Genomic DNA, 17118 nt, shown 5'->3' on the forward strand with positions numbered 1-17118 from the left:
GGATGGAAGCCCTTGGTCTATTTCCCTATCATTGCTTTAGGAGCATTGCCAGGTGCCCATTGGGTGCTGTGGGCCCCCTACCTGCTCCTTGGGGGCTGTCCCTTTGACCTGGAGCCCTTCTGGGCACCGTGCTATCTGGCCAATCTAAGATCCAGGTGTCCTTCTTCCAAAGGCATCCAGCCCTGTGTGTGGCTCAACTCTCTGCCCCGTTATCTAGTCTCACTGACAGGTTGAGAACCAGGGCCAGGGCATTGAAGACAGAGGCAAAATTGAATATATTTTATAACAATGAATCTAGCCTGGGTTTTGTCTTTACTCCAGTGCGATTGTAAGTTTTCATTCTTTCGTGGATGAGGTGGTGAGTGGCTGCAGGTATACCCCCCAGCTGGAGGGGGGAAAGGGGTGGTGCACCTAGAGCTCTGCCCTGCCTGGAAGAAGCAGAGCAGACTCATGGGATATGGGGCAGCAGGTCTCTGGATAGCTGAGGAAATAGTGTCTCTCCAAGTACAAGGTTACCTCCACCCACCAATTATAAGCACCCAGTCTGGCTGCCTTCTACCCCAGCACTCATCCACCTCAGAAAGACCCACCTGCAGGTTAGCAATTTCTGGTCCCTCCACCCTCTGCTGGCCACTAGGAGTCCCCCACCCAGTGAGGTCTAAGGTGGTACTGTTGGAACCCAAGGCATTCAGTACACTTTTACACATCACTTTCTATTGGAACACGTAACCTTCGCCTTAAAATAAGTTTATTTAAGTACAAAGGGTGAGTCAAGACAAAGAAAAATAGAAGTAGCAGTATTTGGAGCCTAAAGTAGGTGGACCTCTTCTGGGCAGGTTTGTCTTCCCCTTGTGCACCTAGGGCCATCTGGGGGTGAGGCCTCACCTAGATACCTTGCGTGCTTACAGGGTCCTGGTAGGGCCCCCAGAAGCCTTCCCTCCAGCTCCCTGGGCCTGGCAGGGCACATGCTCAAAGGCTTCACTGAGGACAGGGCCTACCTGGAGTGAACAGGGTCCTGGTGGGCTGCGCTTCAGTTGCTTTCATGCCCTTGCCTCTTGGCAGCAGGGAGAGGAGGAGTCAGAGTTGTGCCTGCAATGGCAGGCCCTGGGGAGACCGGGGGATGCCCATTGTGAGGAACTGCCTACTACCTGCCCAGCTCCAAAGGCAGAGCTGCTGCACCTACCTAGCAGGAGCCAGTGTCAGCAAGGAGGCTGCCTTGGTCCTGTGCTTTTTTCTCTCCTCTTTCTTGTGCTTTTTCTTCTCTTCCCTGCTCTTGTGACTCCTGGCTGTGAGGGGGGTACACAGTGCCAGGCCCACCACAGTAGTCACTGCATATGGCTATATCACAGAGTGAAGTTCCTCAGTACTACACATAGCCAGTGGCTGGTACAGTGGGCAGCTCCAACAGGGACCTTCCCATCTAGCAAAAAATTTGTGGGGCATTCTCATGGTTCCTTCTAAAATTCTCTGCCGGGTAGTGCCCCCTTCTGCACCCCACACCCCTCACTTGGCCTCCAGAGTGGCTACTGCTCTCCACACTGCTCCTGGGCCTCTAGAGTAGCATGTGGCTCCATGCACTTGGGGCTCCCTGGGCTCACAATCTACAGAGGATCCCAAGAAGTAAAAGGGGCCTAGAACCAGGAAAATCACTGGCTCAAGAGGGAGTCAGCAGGCCTGCTGAGAGTCCTATATGCCCCAGCCAGCCCTTACCAGGGTTCTGCCTTCTCAGGCCTCTGGTTTTTCGGGTCTGGGGAGGCCCTGGCTGCTCTCCACGTGGTGGCGCTGCTCTTAGGGTTGTGCAGGGCTCCCTGACATGGCGACCAGGGAGAACCAGCCCTGGTTTCCTGGGCCAGGGAGCCAAGGGTCCCTGAGGGAAGATGGCCCATCCCCAATCCTCAATAGGAACGACGCACCCAGACCCCTATCCCCATGAAATCCTGGAACATTTAGGGGCAATTATTGTGAACACCAAGAACGCCAGCTTAGCTGCTCGGGACAATGCCAGTCGGCCAGCGGAGCCACTGCGGAGACACCCGGTGAGGAGCCCCCCTACACACACACCACCCCCCGGATCCCCCAGCTCTTCCTTGCAGCTACCAGCTTCCACTTGGGCTGACAAGGCCGAGCCCCTAAGACCTGCACCCACCCTGGATCTTACCAAGTACCCCCCCCTTCATTAGGACCCCCCACACACACACCCTGCACCTAGAGCTCCCCAGACCCAGAAGCCAGTCCACTCCCTTCTCAGGGTCACTTTGTGCTCCACAAAATCCTGTGGGAGGGCAGGTGCTTGCAGCTGTGCGTAGTCAACCCCAGGGGGCCACCCCTTACCTCCTTGCTTGGCCAGTAGGCTTTTTCGCGTTCTTGTAGCCTCTGCGGAAGCACGCGTGAGCGTCTGGGGCGTAGCCTCTGCAGAAGCACGCGTGAGCGTCTGGGGCAGCAGTCCTCGCCTCAGCCCCTCGCTTTCCCGCTGTGCCCCCGTTCTCCTGCAGTCGCCCTGTCCCCGGCGCACTCACAGCGCCTCCTACTCCACCTGACTCACAGCCACTGGCTTCAGTTCTGGGTTCATGACCACGCAGTTCACCCAGCCCTTAGCGTACCAGGTGAGGTTTATGCTCACCAGGACCATCAGCAAGTTGCCTGCAGGAAGTGAGGCCAGCCCTCAGCTCACAAGTCAGCCTGCACTGTGACCCTGCTGTGAGCTCACCCAAGTAGTTCTCCCTCTGCTGGTCGGTCTTCACATCTTGTCTTCCCAGCTGAACTGGTCCTGTGCGTCCATCTCCCCCTGCCCTGCCCCTGTTCACGCCGCTTCGGCTGGAGCCAAATACGGTTCCAGGCTCTGAAAGGGCAAAAGCTGGTCCCAAGTGCCTGGCTGGCACTACAGCCATTGTTAGAAGTCACTTTGTGTGGTAATGCCAGGATCCAGGGGTGGCCTCCGAAAGACACCGTCTCCGATGTGTGCTGTGTACCGGGGCCCACAGACAGGTGCCCCAAGGAAGTTGGGGAAATGAGTCTCCAGAACACCGAAGTTCCGCCATCACGTCTGTGGCTGTGGGAGCCGGGGGTCAGCCACAGCACTGGGACCCTGCTGTGGTCACAGTGGGGAGGGGCGTGAACACGCATGGCATCGCTCTTGGTTTGTGGCAACACCGGGGAGAACGTCTGCCCCAGTGCAGGCAGAGTCCACGCAGGCATGTGGCACTCACTGCTGATGGCTCAGCATGCTGGTCGTCAGACAAGTGCATCCCACCTGGCAACACCACGGGTCACAGACCTGACTCAGTGACAATGGTCACTAACCCTAGGGTGGCTGCAAACTTGGGACTTAAAACAGGGTGTCTCCTGAGTTGCCATTTCTATGGGTTCTTTTACAGGATGCTGCCCTAGTGTGTACCCTGCTTATGTGGCCTGTAGTTACTCAGTGGGTAAGGCAATGGTAAAGCCTCTCTCTACCTGCTCTCCTGGCCTGCATCCACTGAGTCCCTCACTGGCTTTTTGGGGGCTCCCACAGTTGGCAGTCAACTGGGTTGGGGCCCCAACCTTGTAGTATACTACCACTAAGTAAAGTCTGAGCCTCACCTCCCCCACATGGGTGCCCAACTTGCCCTGCACAAGCTCAGGAGCCTCCAGTGTGGGACAGCAAGTCCAAAGCCACAGATGGGCCCTTTGCAGGATCCCAGCTTTGCTGGGGAGGGAAGTGTGTGGTGGTAGGAGGCCATGGGACCTCACAGGGCGGCTGTGGTGGGTCTAGAGGCAGTATTGCCATATCTGATAAAGGCTGGATGCCAGCCTGGAGGCACTGGGGAGCAGCAAGGTCAACTCTAAGCCTGCCCCCCCTAAATCCACATCCCTACCTGGGGAAGGCCTAACCATATTCTGGATACTGGGGTTACCAGCATCGATGGCATTTTATGGTGAGGTGACTGGGGATAAGGGGGGACAGAAGAGACAAGGGAGGAGCTGAGGGGCTATAGGGAGCCCCATCACCTCCACCACTACCCTAACGGAGTGCAGATGGGACTCTGCTTGACCCTTCTCAGGCTCCTCAGAGCTCTCCCACCAGGCCTTGAGCCTCAAGGTCCATCTTTACACTTCCATTACTGGCAAGAATCCCCACCCTCCACAGAAGTCTGATCACCTGCCTGCCTGCCTTCAGTAGCAATCCTGTTAGATGGGTTTAACCAGAACTCCCACTGGGTGAGTAATCTTAGTAACTTCCTAACACTGACTCCTACCCACCTCCTGGCACAAATCCCCCCTTTTCTGTGCAATACTTAGCCTCTTCCCCACACTCACTCCACCCTCCACTGCATCCACCACCACAGCCCTACCCTGAGTAAGGTCTGCCTTGCCATCTTCAACAAGTGCCATGAATAACTTGGCCCTGAACAGTGAGTGCAGATACTGGGTGCCTCCCTGCAGGTAAGTGGTAAGCAGTAAGCTGGGGCAGCAGCTAAAAGGATAAAGGATCCAGGGAGGCTGCCCAGGTGGGAATGTCCCTGAGACCCGACAGTTCGCAGATCCTGGAAGGCAGCCGCCCTCAGGAGCTGCACATGGCTGGGAGTCCACGGTGGGTACCCAGCCTAACATCCTTCCCTGTGAGCTGCCATCAGAGGCAGGGTCACATTCCACAGAATTTTGCCTCCCTGGTCATGGCTGGAATGCCCTCCCTGCTGTCTGTCTATATGGCAATGTCCTACCATGGCCCTCAGGTTTATGAAAAAGCCTGACAGCCAGTGTCCCATGATCAACCCCCAGCACAGGACAAGGTGCAGCCCCAGGCCTGGGCCAGGTCAGTTGCTTGTATAAAGGTTTGGTAGTTGCCCCCTTAGGTCTTGCAGGAAAGGGCAAAAGGTGGCAGCCCACCAAGGCTCTTAGCTCAGACTTGAAAAGTCAGTGATGGGGCTGGCTGCTCCCCTTCTCCTCTCTGTCAGGGAACATCTTCCCACAGCCAGGGGGCAGGGCTAGGGGAGCATCGGAGAGGGGCAGAGCATGCAGCTGCAGGCTAGGCGCAAACATCCTTGGATCACACCCACTCCCCATGCCACTGTGCTCCCTGAGAGAGCCCCTAGTACTGAGGCAAAGGCAGAGGGGGCTCCAAAGCCCAAAGGAGTGGCTAGGCAGTACCAGACGCTTCCTGCAGTGGGAGAAGCACCCACAACTTCTGTCACGTAGACAGCTCATGTGCCCTTTGAGCCTCCTCTAAAACTGCAATTTGACCCAACTCTGAGCCCTCCAGTGAGTTCAGTCGCAAAGAGCCCATCCAGTAGATGTATGAGAAAGACAGACAAGGTGGATTTAAAATCCTGATACTGAATTTAAACATGAATGCCCCTCCCCTTCTACAGCATCCTGAACCAGGGCAGCTTGTGGGCATGGTCACTTCTTGGTCCAAAACTGCTTGTACTGCTCCAGGTCAAAGTTGTCAAGGAGCTCTGGCTCCTCCTTCCCTTGGAGCTGGATCTCACGTTTGCGGAACCGTGCCCGCCTCTCCTCCTGGGATAGGGCATCCAGGTCCACAGGCATCTGTTGAGGAAGGGGTGGGGGGGGTGGGCTCTGCTCACTGGAAGGGACTAGGAAGTGTCTGCCACTTCTCTCCCTTCAAAGCTTCCACTCTTTAAAGAAATTTCTGCTTGTTTACCCATGTTCTTGTGTGGTTTTTTTGTGTTTTTATTTTTACACACAGCCTGCTGCTGCTGCTGTCTGATCTTGGTGTGTGGAGTTAGTTCCATGACTTGTCCGCCCTTCCCTCCCCCATCTAGCCCAGACATGCACCCCACGGAGGGAAGCTTACCGCCAGCATTCGTCTGGGCTCCCGGTATCGGATGTGGATGGTGGAGCCATCCTGCTTGACCAGGAGCATGGGGTAGAGGCGTGCATAGGCCTGTCTGTGCACACGAGTGAGCGAGGCTCTGCTGCTATCAGCCCGATGGGAGGACATGTGCAAACAGCGGCCCACGGAGGCATCCCCCATCGCCACATGCTGCCGCAGCAGGCTGCACACACAACATGCTGGTCATCTGGTCAGCCCAGATCAGCCAGCTCCTTTGGGTGCCCACAGCGATCCCCTAGGTTTGAGATGTGGTCAGAGCAGCTCCTACCCCAAGTCTGGGAAGAGGCACAAGAGGCTTCCAGACTGCTGAGGACAGGAGACTTAGGATAGCATTCTCTAGATGTCTGGAGCCCTGCACATAAGCATGAAGCAGGAAGCTGCCTTTTAGGGGAACAGGGACCTGGTACTGTGAACTGAATGTTTTGTATCCCCAAATTCACGTATTGAAGTTCTAACCCCAGATAAGAGGGCATCAAGAGCAGGGCCTTTGGGGGGTGATTAGGGTTAGATGAGATCATGAGGGTAGGGCCCTTACAGTGGGAATGGTGCCCTTATAAGAAAGGATGGGAACTGGCTCCCTCTCTCTGTCCTGTGAAGACACAGAGGAGGTGACCCTCTGAACTAGGAAGAGAAACATCTCCAGAACTGTGGGAAATAAGCTGCCTGGTCTGTGGTGTTCTGTTGGGGCAGCCTGAGCACACCAAGACCTGTGGAACCCACTAGCTTCTGAACGTGGAAGACATTCAAAACCTCCCACACAGGGAAGAGCACATTCTCTGAGGCAAGGACCTGCCCTGCCTGGCTCTCACTACTTTGGGCCTTGCCTTGTGACACCCTAAGTCCCCTTCAGCCTGGCTTTCATGCAAATTTAGATTGAGACCTACCCCCTGCACTTCCCAGCTGACACCCAGGACTGAGGGCCCATCTCCTCTGCTAGACTCTGATGGCCTGGGGCCAAGAACCACAGCTTATTGACTGTTAAGTCCTAGACCACCAGCTGAGCACTCAGTAAATTTTGGCCAAATGAATCTAGTCCCTGCCTTCAGAAATGTAAGACAGGAGAAAGGAGATGTGGGGGAGCTCCAGCACCAGAAGAGCCTGCAATCAGGCAGGGCCTGTGCCTAGCAGTGTCTGTGAGCCCAGGGCACAGCCCATCTTGAGAACCTGAGATCACTGGGTTGGGGAGGCTTCTGGAAGGGGATGGAGCCAACCCTTGAGAATGTTTGTGTTCTCCCACTATAGTATCAGTTCCCATATGAAACCTTCCCAGGATGAGGGCCGTCTAGGGAATGCTGCAGCCAGAGTCCCTACCCCATCTTCACACTGACTCAGACGTCAAGTGCCACATCCCTCTCCCCAGATTCCAGAGAAACAAGAAACCTGCCCTCATTTCCTCCTCTGGCAACACTAACCACACCATGCTTCCAATTTTGGGGAGGCAGTGGGGCAAGGGGAACAGCAGGAAGGCCATGGCATTCTCCAAAGACCTCAGAGCAGGGCTAGGTTGCAGGCTCTGAATAGGAAAGTGACTGCCACCACTGTCTGGTGCTAAGTAGTTGCAAGCTGCTTCCTATTCCTCCCCCAACACCCTGTCAGAGCATCTGTCCATGTGTACTTGTGTGTGTTCTCTAGATAAACACACTGACTTGGGAGGCTTCCCTAAGGCAGGACAGCCTGAGGCTGTAGAGTTTACATTCATTTGGGTGGCCCCATGACAGCAAACCCAAGGAGCCTGTTTGTGCTTACCCAATCATCCTGCCCACAACTGCCATTCCTCCTGAGCGCCACTGTAGCACGTGGAGGCCCAAGGCCAGTCACTGGCCCAGTTGTGACCTGCTGAGCAAGAAAAGTCTTTTTAACAGGCAGGCTTTTCCACATAATTGATCCTTGCCAAATCCCAGCCAGGACAGAAAGCCACAGACCTAATCACATCTACAAACAGGTGTGTTATGCCCAGGTCACTGCCAGTCTCTTCCAGTCACCTCTCAAGCTCTCGCCCTGACCTGGCATTAGAATCACCCGTGGAAGGTTTGTGAACAACAGATACCCAGATCCTACTCCCAAAGATCCTGACTCGGTAAGTCTGGGCAGGGCCTGGGTCCATTCTGCTGAGTTACAGAGTCAGGAAGCTGCTTTGAGCACGGAGTACAACGGAAACTTAGGTTGGTTCATACCTTGTTTCCAAGGTAATTTAATTCTCACAAAATCCAGCGAGGTAAGGGCCCCTGTGGCACATGGAGGGAGCCGAAGCCCAGGGTCACTCTTACTAGGCCCTAACTCCCAGGGTAGCGTCTGTGCCTGTGCTGAGGTTTCCGCGGCAACAAACCAGAAGTTTCAAAACCAAATGCCTGAGGTCTCGGCATTCAGCCTCCATGAAACGAGTCCTCCAGGCCGAGAGGCGCAGGTTTATTTCGCTGTTCCCTGTCAGGGCAGGGCAACCGCAGGCCTCCCTCCGCCTTAGCGGCGGGAGAGGGAAAAGCTATAAGCTTCCCAACCGGATGCCCGCGGGGCCCGAACCTCCCTCGGGAAAGCCCTCCCTGCCCGCACGACGCGGCACCAACCTGCCTCCCTCGCTGACCTCTGGAGCGGTCTCAAGGACCAGCGGCCTGTAGCCACTGGCCAGGCGGGAGAGGGAGTGGCCGGTGCCGCACACGCCGTTCTTTCCGAGCCAACACGGGGCCCTCCGGCGGCGCAGCCGCAGGTCATCCGAGTGTTCCGTCGCGCCGCGCTTACGTAGAGCCCTTCAGGGTGGGGCGGGCACGGCGCGGCGCTGACGTAGGCCGGCGAGCGGAAGTGGGCCGGCACGGCGCTGTGGCGTACGTCTCCGAGGGCGGCGGCCGTGGCCCCTCATGCTGCGGCGCCGTCTGGCCAGGCTGGCGGCAGCGGCCCTGGGCCGGGCCCCCTCAGACGGTGAGTGGCGTGTGGGCGAGCACAGGTTTCAGAGGGCCTTCCTGGGGGCCGTCGCGGTTCCCACGTGTTTGAGCCGCTCGCGTTCAGCTGTCTCCCCACACCCAGGACGTAGCTTCCCGCGTTCCTCGGTGCATCAAGGGGCCTTGTCTGGTAGCCACCGGAACTGCCCCCCACTGCCCTCGGTGGCTTCCAGACCACTTACGCTGGCTTGTCGTTTGTAGCGAGCGAGCAAAGCAGGGGACACGAGCACTGGGTAGTGCGGTTTTTCATGGAGGTGAATTGACTTCTTTTAAGGGGTCGGCTTGCTTTTTGAAGTTGTGTCCTGTGTGTTTGCGTGTCTGGGTGTTAAAGTTGCTTTTGGTGGCCATTTTTCTTAGGCATATTAAAAGCTGGTTCCTATGTGCCAGTTCTCAAAACGTGGGAGGAAATTATCCTGGCACGGAAAGCTCCAGACTACTTGTAAAACCCCTGCAGCCCGAGGACTTCATTCTGGATGCCATTGTGGACCCGGAAGGATGCGGAAGGGCAGAGAGGGGAAGCAGTCTGACACTCCTCCCCAAGGTGGGCCACACAACAGAGCCGAAAACCCTGGGAGATCAAAGGCCATTAGTGGCCACCTGAGGAGCCTGGTATGGCAGAGTCCCCACAGTCGCTACCAGCCTTCGGGGCCACCAGGACTGCCGGTTCCTGGTCTCCCCCAGGGCCCATACTTCTCTCAGTCCCAGAGACCTCAAGTCTAGATTACTGGAGCTGCCCATTGCTGCTCTTAGACATTCTTTTGGGAACAGAGGGAATGAGCCTAGTTCATTCAGGTGCTGGTTTTGGGAGGAGCAGTGAGGGGTGTCACCTCACCTGTTATTACTGTTGTCTTTCACTGGGATAGAGAGAAGCTGTAAGCTGAGATGACCACTGGCTAGTGTGGGGTGGGGCCTACAGGGACAGCAAGAGGGGAATCTGGACTTGCCCCTCGTGGTCAGCCTCTTGTGAATCCCCTAAGCAGCATGCCTGTCCAAATGTGGGCTTTTCTGGACTTTTCTGTTACTCTTAGACCTTCCAGACCATGACTTGCTGTGAGGAATGTAGGAAAACCTTCCCCTTAACTCCCAGGAGGGATCTGGGACACGTGGGGTTTCCTGTCTTACCACAAACAAGCTTAATTTTCTCCTAGGTGAGCTTCCACTCTATCCCAGTTCGCAGAATGCCACACAACTGCCTGCAACACCAAGCTCACTTATGCCCAGGTCAGGGCCACACCTATGACAGGTGCAGAGTGCTTGGACTTTGTTTAGATTCTGGGTTCATATAGACGTGGCCCTTGATCTTTGACTAGGGCGGGTGATATCAGTAATTTTCTCGAGTAGCAGATTTCAGGAGTTATAGCAGTACAGTCACTACTTTTCTATTCAGCCGTACCAAAAAAATTTTTTCTTTACACCTAAACTGTAAATTTCAGTCTTTTGCAGCATGTTCATCATAGGTGGAAAAACATGTTCAGTCGATCTGAGGAAGAGCAGAAATAAAGGGGGTATTGTGATGTGGTTTCGGGTGGAAAGAGGTGACTCCAACCCACTAGCAGTGAAAGTCGGTAATGAGGGTGAGCAACTGGGAGCTCCAAAATGGGCACAGGTACTTCTGTGGACAGGAGCTGTCCAAGTCCCTGCTACCTCAGTGGACTGGGCCTCAGTCTCCCCTGGTCCCTGCTGACTGCATGTGCCACCCCTCAGTCTTCCCTGGTCCTGCCTTCCCTGGTCCCAGCTGATCCTGCATTTGAGGGTCTCAGTTTCCTCTCTCTGAGAGCAAGGCTGATTCCTTTTAGGGCCTGTGCCCCTCCTGCTTTGTAGCTTGCTTGCCTGGGACCCTTCCCTCTCGTCTTGTGCTTCCTCTGCCCTCTGCCTGTGATGCAGAATTGGGATTTGGTACAGGACTGAATCCTGGTCCTTCTTTGTGGAAAGAGACCCAGACAGGCCCAAGTCCTGCACAGATGGTGTGGCTCTTGCCCATGCTTTTGAGGGGCCAGCTTTCTCTCATGGGAGGAATAGTCCCTGCCCTACTGTGGGGAGAAGTGAGAAGGAAATGGCTGGCTGCTTTGTGGCTGTCCCAGTTCAAGCCAGGTTCTCAAAGGCTGACTGGTTTTTCAAGGCTACTGGGCCAGGATATATCCCACACACAGAGCCCTGCCCCACAGGGCTGCTTTGGGGGCTGAGACATGACCTGCTGTCCTGAGCCAGATTCCTTCCCATCTTGTGGCTTGTAGCTTACAAGAGGACTGGCAGGACTTGACCTTCCTTTTCTGTGTTCTCAGAGGTCATGCCTTGTCTTGGATGTCTTAGAGTAGAGTAGAGTAGAGTAGAGTAGAGTAGAGGGAGGGAGGGAGGGTGGGAGGGAGGGAGGGAGATAACAGTGCCATGCCCTTGAGACAGAGCAGGATGAAAGTGGAAGCTGGAAAGGGGAGGTTCCACCTCATGCTTCTGGAAGAAGGCTGCCTGGCTGCATTGGGTGCTTCTTGGGCAGGGTTCCATCGGAGAGCATTCCGGAATGCATGGGCTTACATCCCAGGGGGGGTTTTTTCAGTCCTGTGAGCTTTGCCATTTCTTTCCAGTCTGCTAGGGTTTGGGATTGTGGGATAGTCAAGAAGTGGAAAACCCAGAACACCTCCAGCTAGAGGGCTCTGTCTTCCCAAGAGATGACTCCTCTGATTTGCACATTTCAGTCAGTTGGTTCTGCAGGCACTGGGGCCAAAGTCAGTCTCTGTGACTATTGAGGCCTCAAGGCCAAAGCCCCATCCCATGCTGGGTGTTCTGTGGAAGGTGGCTTTACTGGACAGAGCCCTGTCTCCAGCTGCTCTCCAGGCACTTGTGCAGGGCCAGGCCATCCCTTTGTAGTGTGTGTGGGCCAGCCGTTGTGTTCTGAGAGCCAACCTCCAGGTGGGACTCAGCTCTGTAAGCCCGACAGGGTAATATTCAGCACATATGCCCTTAGCCAGGCTGAACAGGGTGGACCCTGCCACTGTGAGACTGCAAAGTGGGGCAGATGATGGCTTCACTGGAGTGCCTGGGGCTGAGGGTTGTGGTGATTCAGAGCCAGGCAGAGAGTGAGCTTTGCAGCTGCCAGCCAATCCTGTGTGGATGCACCCCCGGCTCACCGCTGGCCCAGTGCAGGCAGGTAGTGGGGCCTGGGGGTAGGGCTCCCCCCAGGTTGAGGGTGCTGCTCGGTGAGACAGGCTCCCCTGCCCAATGTCCCACCACAGGATGGAGGGTGCAGAATAGAAACCTGCTTGTGAGGTGACAAGCAGGACCTGTGCCACATGCCCTGTGAGGGTGTCAGCACTGGGACTTGATATGTGGTGTTTAGTCCTAACTGAAGACTAGTCCCATGCAGGTTTGCAGTCTCCAGGTGTCAGAGCTCATGGCCAGGAGGTGTGGCCTGACTGCAGGCATGGAGAATTGCAGGAACTGCTGGGGAAACATGTTGGAGAAGGAGCCCTGGGTCCTGCTGACCAGGTTACAGTTGGGGGCTGGGTGGTGCCCACAGGGTTGTGGAGGTGCGAGGGTAGGGAGCCCACCCATGGCGGGCACACAGCAGAGAGCAGAGTGTCCCTTAGGGGCTTACGTGCAAGCAGGCAGGATGGGCCGCACTCCCTTCTTTGTACTCTCAGCCCCCTGGAAGGCGCCTCCCAAGTCCCTAACAGGAGGGTAGGGAAGCCTTTGGGTCCTCCCCTCCCTGGAGGTAGACTCCCTAAGTCGAGTGCCTACTGGGTTGAGTGCCCACTGGGTTGAGGGCTTGCTCCCACGATCAAGGCTTGGGCAGGCCTCCTGGTCATCGCCATGGCCACCACCGTGTGTCCGCTTGGGGCTGCTCCTGCCCTGGAAGAACAAATGTTCCTGTAGCACCAAACACACCATCAGATCCAGGGGTTCTAGGCCACTGGATAACCACATTTGCTCAGCCAGAGGGGCAGACACCCAGCCTCTCTTCTGCCCTGCTGGGTCTCTCCCTCCACTCACTTCCCCAGTCACCCAGTGCCTAGAAAGTCAGGACAGACTCAGGGGAGTAGGCTGGGCTGCCCATAGGACATCCTTTCTGCAAAGGACAGAGCTTTGTGAGGGGTGCCAGTGAGGGAGAGATATCTTGTGCACCAGGCCTCAGGGGAGAGACAGGGCTACACTCTGCTAGTGGGCAGTAGCCATGGTCTTAGAGTCAGACGCAGATGCATGCAGATGTATGTGTGGAATGCAGGTGTGTATGTGGCATGTGTATTTGGGTAAGAAAGCTGGGATGCCAGAAAGGAGCTGGAATTTCACTGGGATTATCTCTAGGTAGAAGCAAGGTGCTTTTTGTAATGGGAAACTCGCAAAAGGCCAAGGAACTAAGAGTCAGTCACTTGGAGATGCCACTCAGAGTGTTGATGGGTTCCTCTGGGTCCCTTCCTCCTGTGTCTGTTTCCCACTTTCCCCAGGGAGCATGTGTGTGGTGTGATAGCCCCAGAATAGCAGTGCTTTAGCCAGATTACCCAGTTGGCCTACATTGTGGATTAGGAAAGCAGTGCTTGATGGGGGTCTTGCTGGAGATGGACGACAGGGCATCCCTGAGCCAAATGGCCCATCCCTCCTGGGCCTAATTTCCTGTCTGCTGGCCACTGACTGCACTTTGGGGGCCTCCACACCTTACCAGGGGGTTCCAGACAGCCTGCAGGGCCAGGCCTGCATAGGGAACTGCTCCAGCTCCCACACACCCATCTGGTTTCCCTCTGAGGCAGGGCACACTTACACCTGGCCTTCTGACATCAAGCTCCCGTGGCTGGGTGGTAGGCCACTACTGAAGGGCCAGGAGCAGCCTCCTCTTCCCCAGGGCACCTAATGGGCAGGGCCGATTGCCCTGGGAGGAGTTTAATCTAAGAGGTCAGATAGGCTGGGATTACTCACCTCTCCCAGCTCTTCGTGAGCAGCCTGGGCTTACAGAGGTGGCCTAGCCCCACCCAGGAGGTAGGTCCTGTTCTGGGGAGGGGGCTTGAGGTGTGAGGCGGGCACAGAGCTGGGTTGATACCTCCCCCAATCCCCTCTTCACCCGCTCTCACCTGTTGCAGGTGTCTTAGCCTTGTGCTGTGGGCTGGGAGGGGACCACTGCTGCCCTCTTGCTGGCTTCCCAGCAAGAATCAGAGAGGAGGGGAGGTCAGGAAGCTGTGGTCCCTCTGGGTCGGCCCCTCACTTCCTGATGGAAGTTCCCAGAACAGGATTTGGGTTCCACTGAGCTTAACCTCGGCCACCTCTATCTAGGGCATGGTGCCAGGAGATGCATGTGTGGGCACCCAGGTGTGCCCTTCCCAGGAGCAGAGGTCCAGGCTCCACAGGTGGGGTAAGAGTGCACCCAGCTGGGGAGGCCATGTGTTTGTGGTACCAGGTGGCCCACCCATCAGGGAGGTGCAGCTAAGGTTTGAGTATGGCCCTTAGCGCTGTCTGATTCCTAGGGAGAGTTGGAGGGGTTGCAGTTGCAGCCACCCCACTCAGGCCTGCTGACATCTCCCACTTGCCCACAGGGATGTCAGGACCAAGGCCTGTCGTCCTGAGTGGACCTTCTGGGGCTGGAAAGAGCACTCTACTCAAGAGACTTCTACAGGAGCACGGCAGCATCTTCGGGTTCAGCGTGTCCCGTAAGGTCCCACGGGTTTGGGGGCCCTGCTGACCCCCCTGGAGCCCCACATCCCCACATCTATAGGGACATGCCCACACTGCTAAGCCCCCCGCCCCCGGAACCCTCCCTCACGTACACGGGATGTGCCCGTACTGCTGACCTCCCTGAAGCCTCCCTGTGACAGGCTGAGGTGGGCCCTGTGGGAAGGCCCCAGGGATGGGATGTGTGGGCTCTGGGTGTTCCAGATGGGTCACAGGTGCTTCCTTCTAGACACCACGAGGGACCCGAGGCCAGGAGAAGAGAATGGCAAAGGTAAGCTGGCCCTGCCACTCAGTTCTCCAGTGCAGCTCTGGAGCTGCCCCCCACACACTTGTCAGGATGATGCATGAGGCCCCATTCTCCCCATGTGATGCGGGCCCTTCTCCAGGGTGAGTGGGTCGGCAGGCCTCGTTAGATAATAGGCATCAAATCTCATGCTGACACCACCTGTCCATGTGAAAGCCTGATGGAGGCTCTGATCCCAGGAGCAGGCAGCTGTGGGGCACCTCTGCCTGAATGAGCACTGCATTACACATGGCAGTATAGGTGGGGTCAGCCGTGCACACCATTTCGGGCTCTGACATCACAAGCATCTTTTGTAACCTTAGGGTGTTTGTACCTTCCTGAAGCAGAGCATTGAAGTCCCCCCAACCTCCCCCACTGAAGTTGGCAGTCACCAGCACCTCCCAGCTCTACCCCCAGAAGCCAGCAGTCTCCAGGTCCCCAGCCTCTCCTGTGGAAGCTGGCATTCTCCCTGCCCCCTTCAGTGAGGACAGTATGAGATGTGTCTGTTCCCTCCTCAGACATCTCCCTAGTGGCTGGAACAGCTCTAGGTGTGGATGGATAGATGAGCAGACAAGCCCAGAACAGAAGCTGGTTTTGCCCCTGTGTGGTCGCATGGGCCATGGTGGTCTGGCTGTGGGCAGCTTCAACAGCTCCTGCTCTTTATAGATTACTACTTTGTGACCAGGGAGGTGATGCAGCGGGACATTGCTGCCGGGGACTTCATCGAGCACGCTGAGTTCTCGGGGAACCTGTATGGGACTAGGTGGGCCACACTCAGCACCCTCCCTCCAGATCTCCTGGGGACCTAGAGGGGGCAGCCCAGGCAAGGGGTTCTTTCTATGAGCTGTCAGGGTAAGGGACCCAGCCCTTCCAGGGGTTAATGGGGGAACAGTCTGGGCTCTCCAGGCTATCCACTCCTCACCACACCTGGCCAGGCTGCTGTGGGAAGAGGGGGCCAAGTGAGAGGCTGGTGTGCAGTGAAAACTCAGAGGATCTGAATCTCAGAGGTCTGTAGGCTGCACTTCAGTCCGTTCCCCTCCCCTTCAACCAGTAGGGCAGCCTGGGACAGTCCCCAGCCCAACAACAGCTGCCCACCTCCCACACACATCCAGAGCAGCATCATTGCACAGGCGGGCCCAGGCTTGCTGTGTGCAGCCTGTACCTAAGCCCCATGGGACAGATGTGCTCCGCCCCAGGTGCAGCTGGCAAGGGCAGTCAGCCTCTGAAGGGGGTCACTGGGGCTGCTGTTAGCCTTAGATGGTGGGCACCCAGGAGCCCTGAGCCCAGTGGTGACAGCCAGGGCCTTTCTGCCTTTCCCCACTGCGCCCCTCCCCCCTCCAAGCTTAGCAGATGGCCCAGCATGAAAGGGTTACTGAGGGAGTGCTTCCGGAAAGGGGGAGCAGACACTGGGGTCAGGGTGGGCCCCTGCTGGCTCCCTCTCTCCTACCAGGCCCAGAGCAGGGAATGGGGCTTCGAAGCAGGACCCCAGGGGATGGCAGTGGAGGTGGTGTGGGTGTTAGGACCCAAGGAGCCCTGGCTGAACGGCCCCTCCCCTCCTGCCTCCTTAGCAAAGCTGCTGTGCGTGTGGTGCAGGCCATGAACAGAATCTGCGTGCTGGATGTGGACCTCCAGGGTGTGCGCAACATTAAAAAGACTGACCTGAGGCCCATCTACATCTGTGTGCAGCCACCCTCTCTGGAAGTCCTGGTGGGGGCAGGGAGCCAGGCAGGGGAGGGGTGGAGGAGGGACTAGGGCTGCCCTGCAGGCTCTGACCCTCCTTAGGCACTTCAGGAGCAGAGGTTGCGGCAGCGGAACACGGAGACCGAGGAGAGCCTGGCCAAGCGGCTGGCTGCTGCCCAGGCAGACATGGAAAACAGTGAGTATGTGGGTACGGCCATTGTCCCCCCACCCTCCCCCATAGCAGAAGACTCATCTGCCAGAGGTGGGAGGCAGGGTCCGGAGCTGTCACCCACAGCCCCCCTCCCTTCACCAAGCCTCTGCTGGTCCTGTGCCCCCCCGCCCCCCTCAGGCAATGAGCCAGGCCTGTTTGACCTGATCATCGTCAATGATAACCTGGACAAGGCCTATGGGATCCTGAAGGAGGCACTCTCGGAGGTGGGCTCTGCCAGGGGGCAAGGATAAATCTGTCTGTGCCGGAAAGGGTCTGGGATAGGGGACTTGGGATCCAAGGCAAGCCCCTCTTTCTCCTGCAGGAAATGAAGAAGGCCCAAGGGACAGGCTGCTCCTGAGGATGCCAATGGCTATGGCCTCCCTGTACAGGATCCTGTACCCATCCTGGTGGTCAGGGTGACCCTGGCAATGTTGCCTCTGCCTGCCTCTTTCTGGGTGCCCCTGATCAATCCTGCTCTCCTGTGGGAGCTGGGCCCACGTCCTAATAAAGAGCTACTGGTTGGAGTGTCCTT

The 17118-nt window shown here is 56.8% G+C and overlaps 2 protein-coding genes across 10 annotated transcripts; one reads left to right on the plus strand and one right to left on the minus strand.

The window, feature by feature from the left end:
• Window positions 1-5293: 5293 nt before the first annotated feature.
• Window positions 5294-8568, minus strand: MRPL55 (mitochondrial ribosomal protein L55). 6 transcript variants are annotated; one of them, XM_081135892.1, is made up of 4 exons: window positions 8395-8568; window positions 7580-7666; window positions 5795-5996; window positions 5294-5526 (listed from the first exon to the last, which is right to left on the minus strand). In XM_081135892.1, the coding sequence occupies exons 2-4, from the start codon at window positions 7603-7605 to the stop codon at window positions 5380-5382; spliced, it is 375 nt and encodes a 124-aa protein (XP_080992018.1). In that variant the 5' UTR covers window positions 7606-7666; window positions 8395-8568; the 3' UTR covers window positions 5294-5379. The 6 variants fall into 6 exon arrangements, with proteins under 6 accessions (XP_080992018.1, XP_080992015.1, XP_080992016.1 ...); XM_081135889.1 differs by having other exon boundaries at window positions 7580-7669; XM_081135890.1 differs by having other exon boundaries at window positions 8412-8560.
• A 40-nt stretch (window positions 8569-8608) lies between these two features.
• On the plus strand, window positions 8609-17115 carry GUK1 (guanylate kinase 1). Of its 4 annotated transcripts, none has more exons than XM_081135885.1 (8): window positions 8609-8743; window positions 14277-14390; window positions 14642-14683; window positions 15362-15458; window positions 16264-16402; window positions 16478-16571; window positions 16725-16810; window positions 16909-17115. In XM_081135885.1, exons 1-8 carry the CDS (start codon window positions 8683-8685, stop codon window positions 16942-16944), a joined length of 669 nt encoding a protein of 222 aa, XP_080992011.1. In that variant the 5' UTR covers window positions 8609-8682; the 3' UTR covers window positions 16945-17115. The 4 variants fall into 4 exon arrangements, with proteins under 4 accessions (XP_080992011.1, XP_080992012.1, XP_080992013.1 ...); XM_081135886.1 differs by having other exon boundaries at window positions 16487-16571; XM_081135887.1 differs by lacking the exon at window positions 8609-8743 and adding an exon at window positions 9121-9304.
• Window positions 17116-17118: the final 3 nt, after the last annotated feature.

This window comes from Miniopterus schreibersii (assembly GCF_964146895.1).
Source record: "Miniopterus schreibersii genome assembly, chromosome: 4".
In the NCBI taxonomy this organism is placed as follows: Eukaryota; Metazoa; Chordata; class Mammalia; order Chiroptera; family Miniopteridae; genus Miniopterus; species Miniopterus schreibersii.

Coding starts and splice junctions, on each gene's coding strand:
- MRPL55 (XM_081135892.1), bottom strand. CDS start 7,605: ATGGCAGTTGTGGGCAGGATGATTGG. Junction 5,997..7,579: donor GTTGTGGGCAGGATGATTGG/GTAAGCACAAAC, acceptor TTGTGTGTGCAG/CCTGCTGCGGCAGCATGTGG. Junction 5,527..5,794: donor AGCCCAGACGAATGCTGGCG/GTAAGCTTCCCT, acceptor CTTCCTCAACAG/ATGCCTGTGGACCTGGATGC.
- GUK1 (XM_081135887.1), top strand. CDS start 9,142: ATGTGCCAGTTCTCAAAACGTGGGAGGAAATTATCCTGGCACGGAAAG. Junction 14,684..15,361: donor AGGAGAAGAGAATGGCAAAG/GTAAGCTGGCCC, acceptor TGCTCTTTATAG/ATTACTACTTTGTGACCAGG. Junction 16,572..16,724: donor CCAGGCAGACATGGAAAACA/GTGAGTATGTGG, acceptor CGCCCCCCTCAG/GCAATGAGCCAGGCCTGTTT.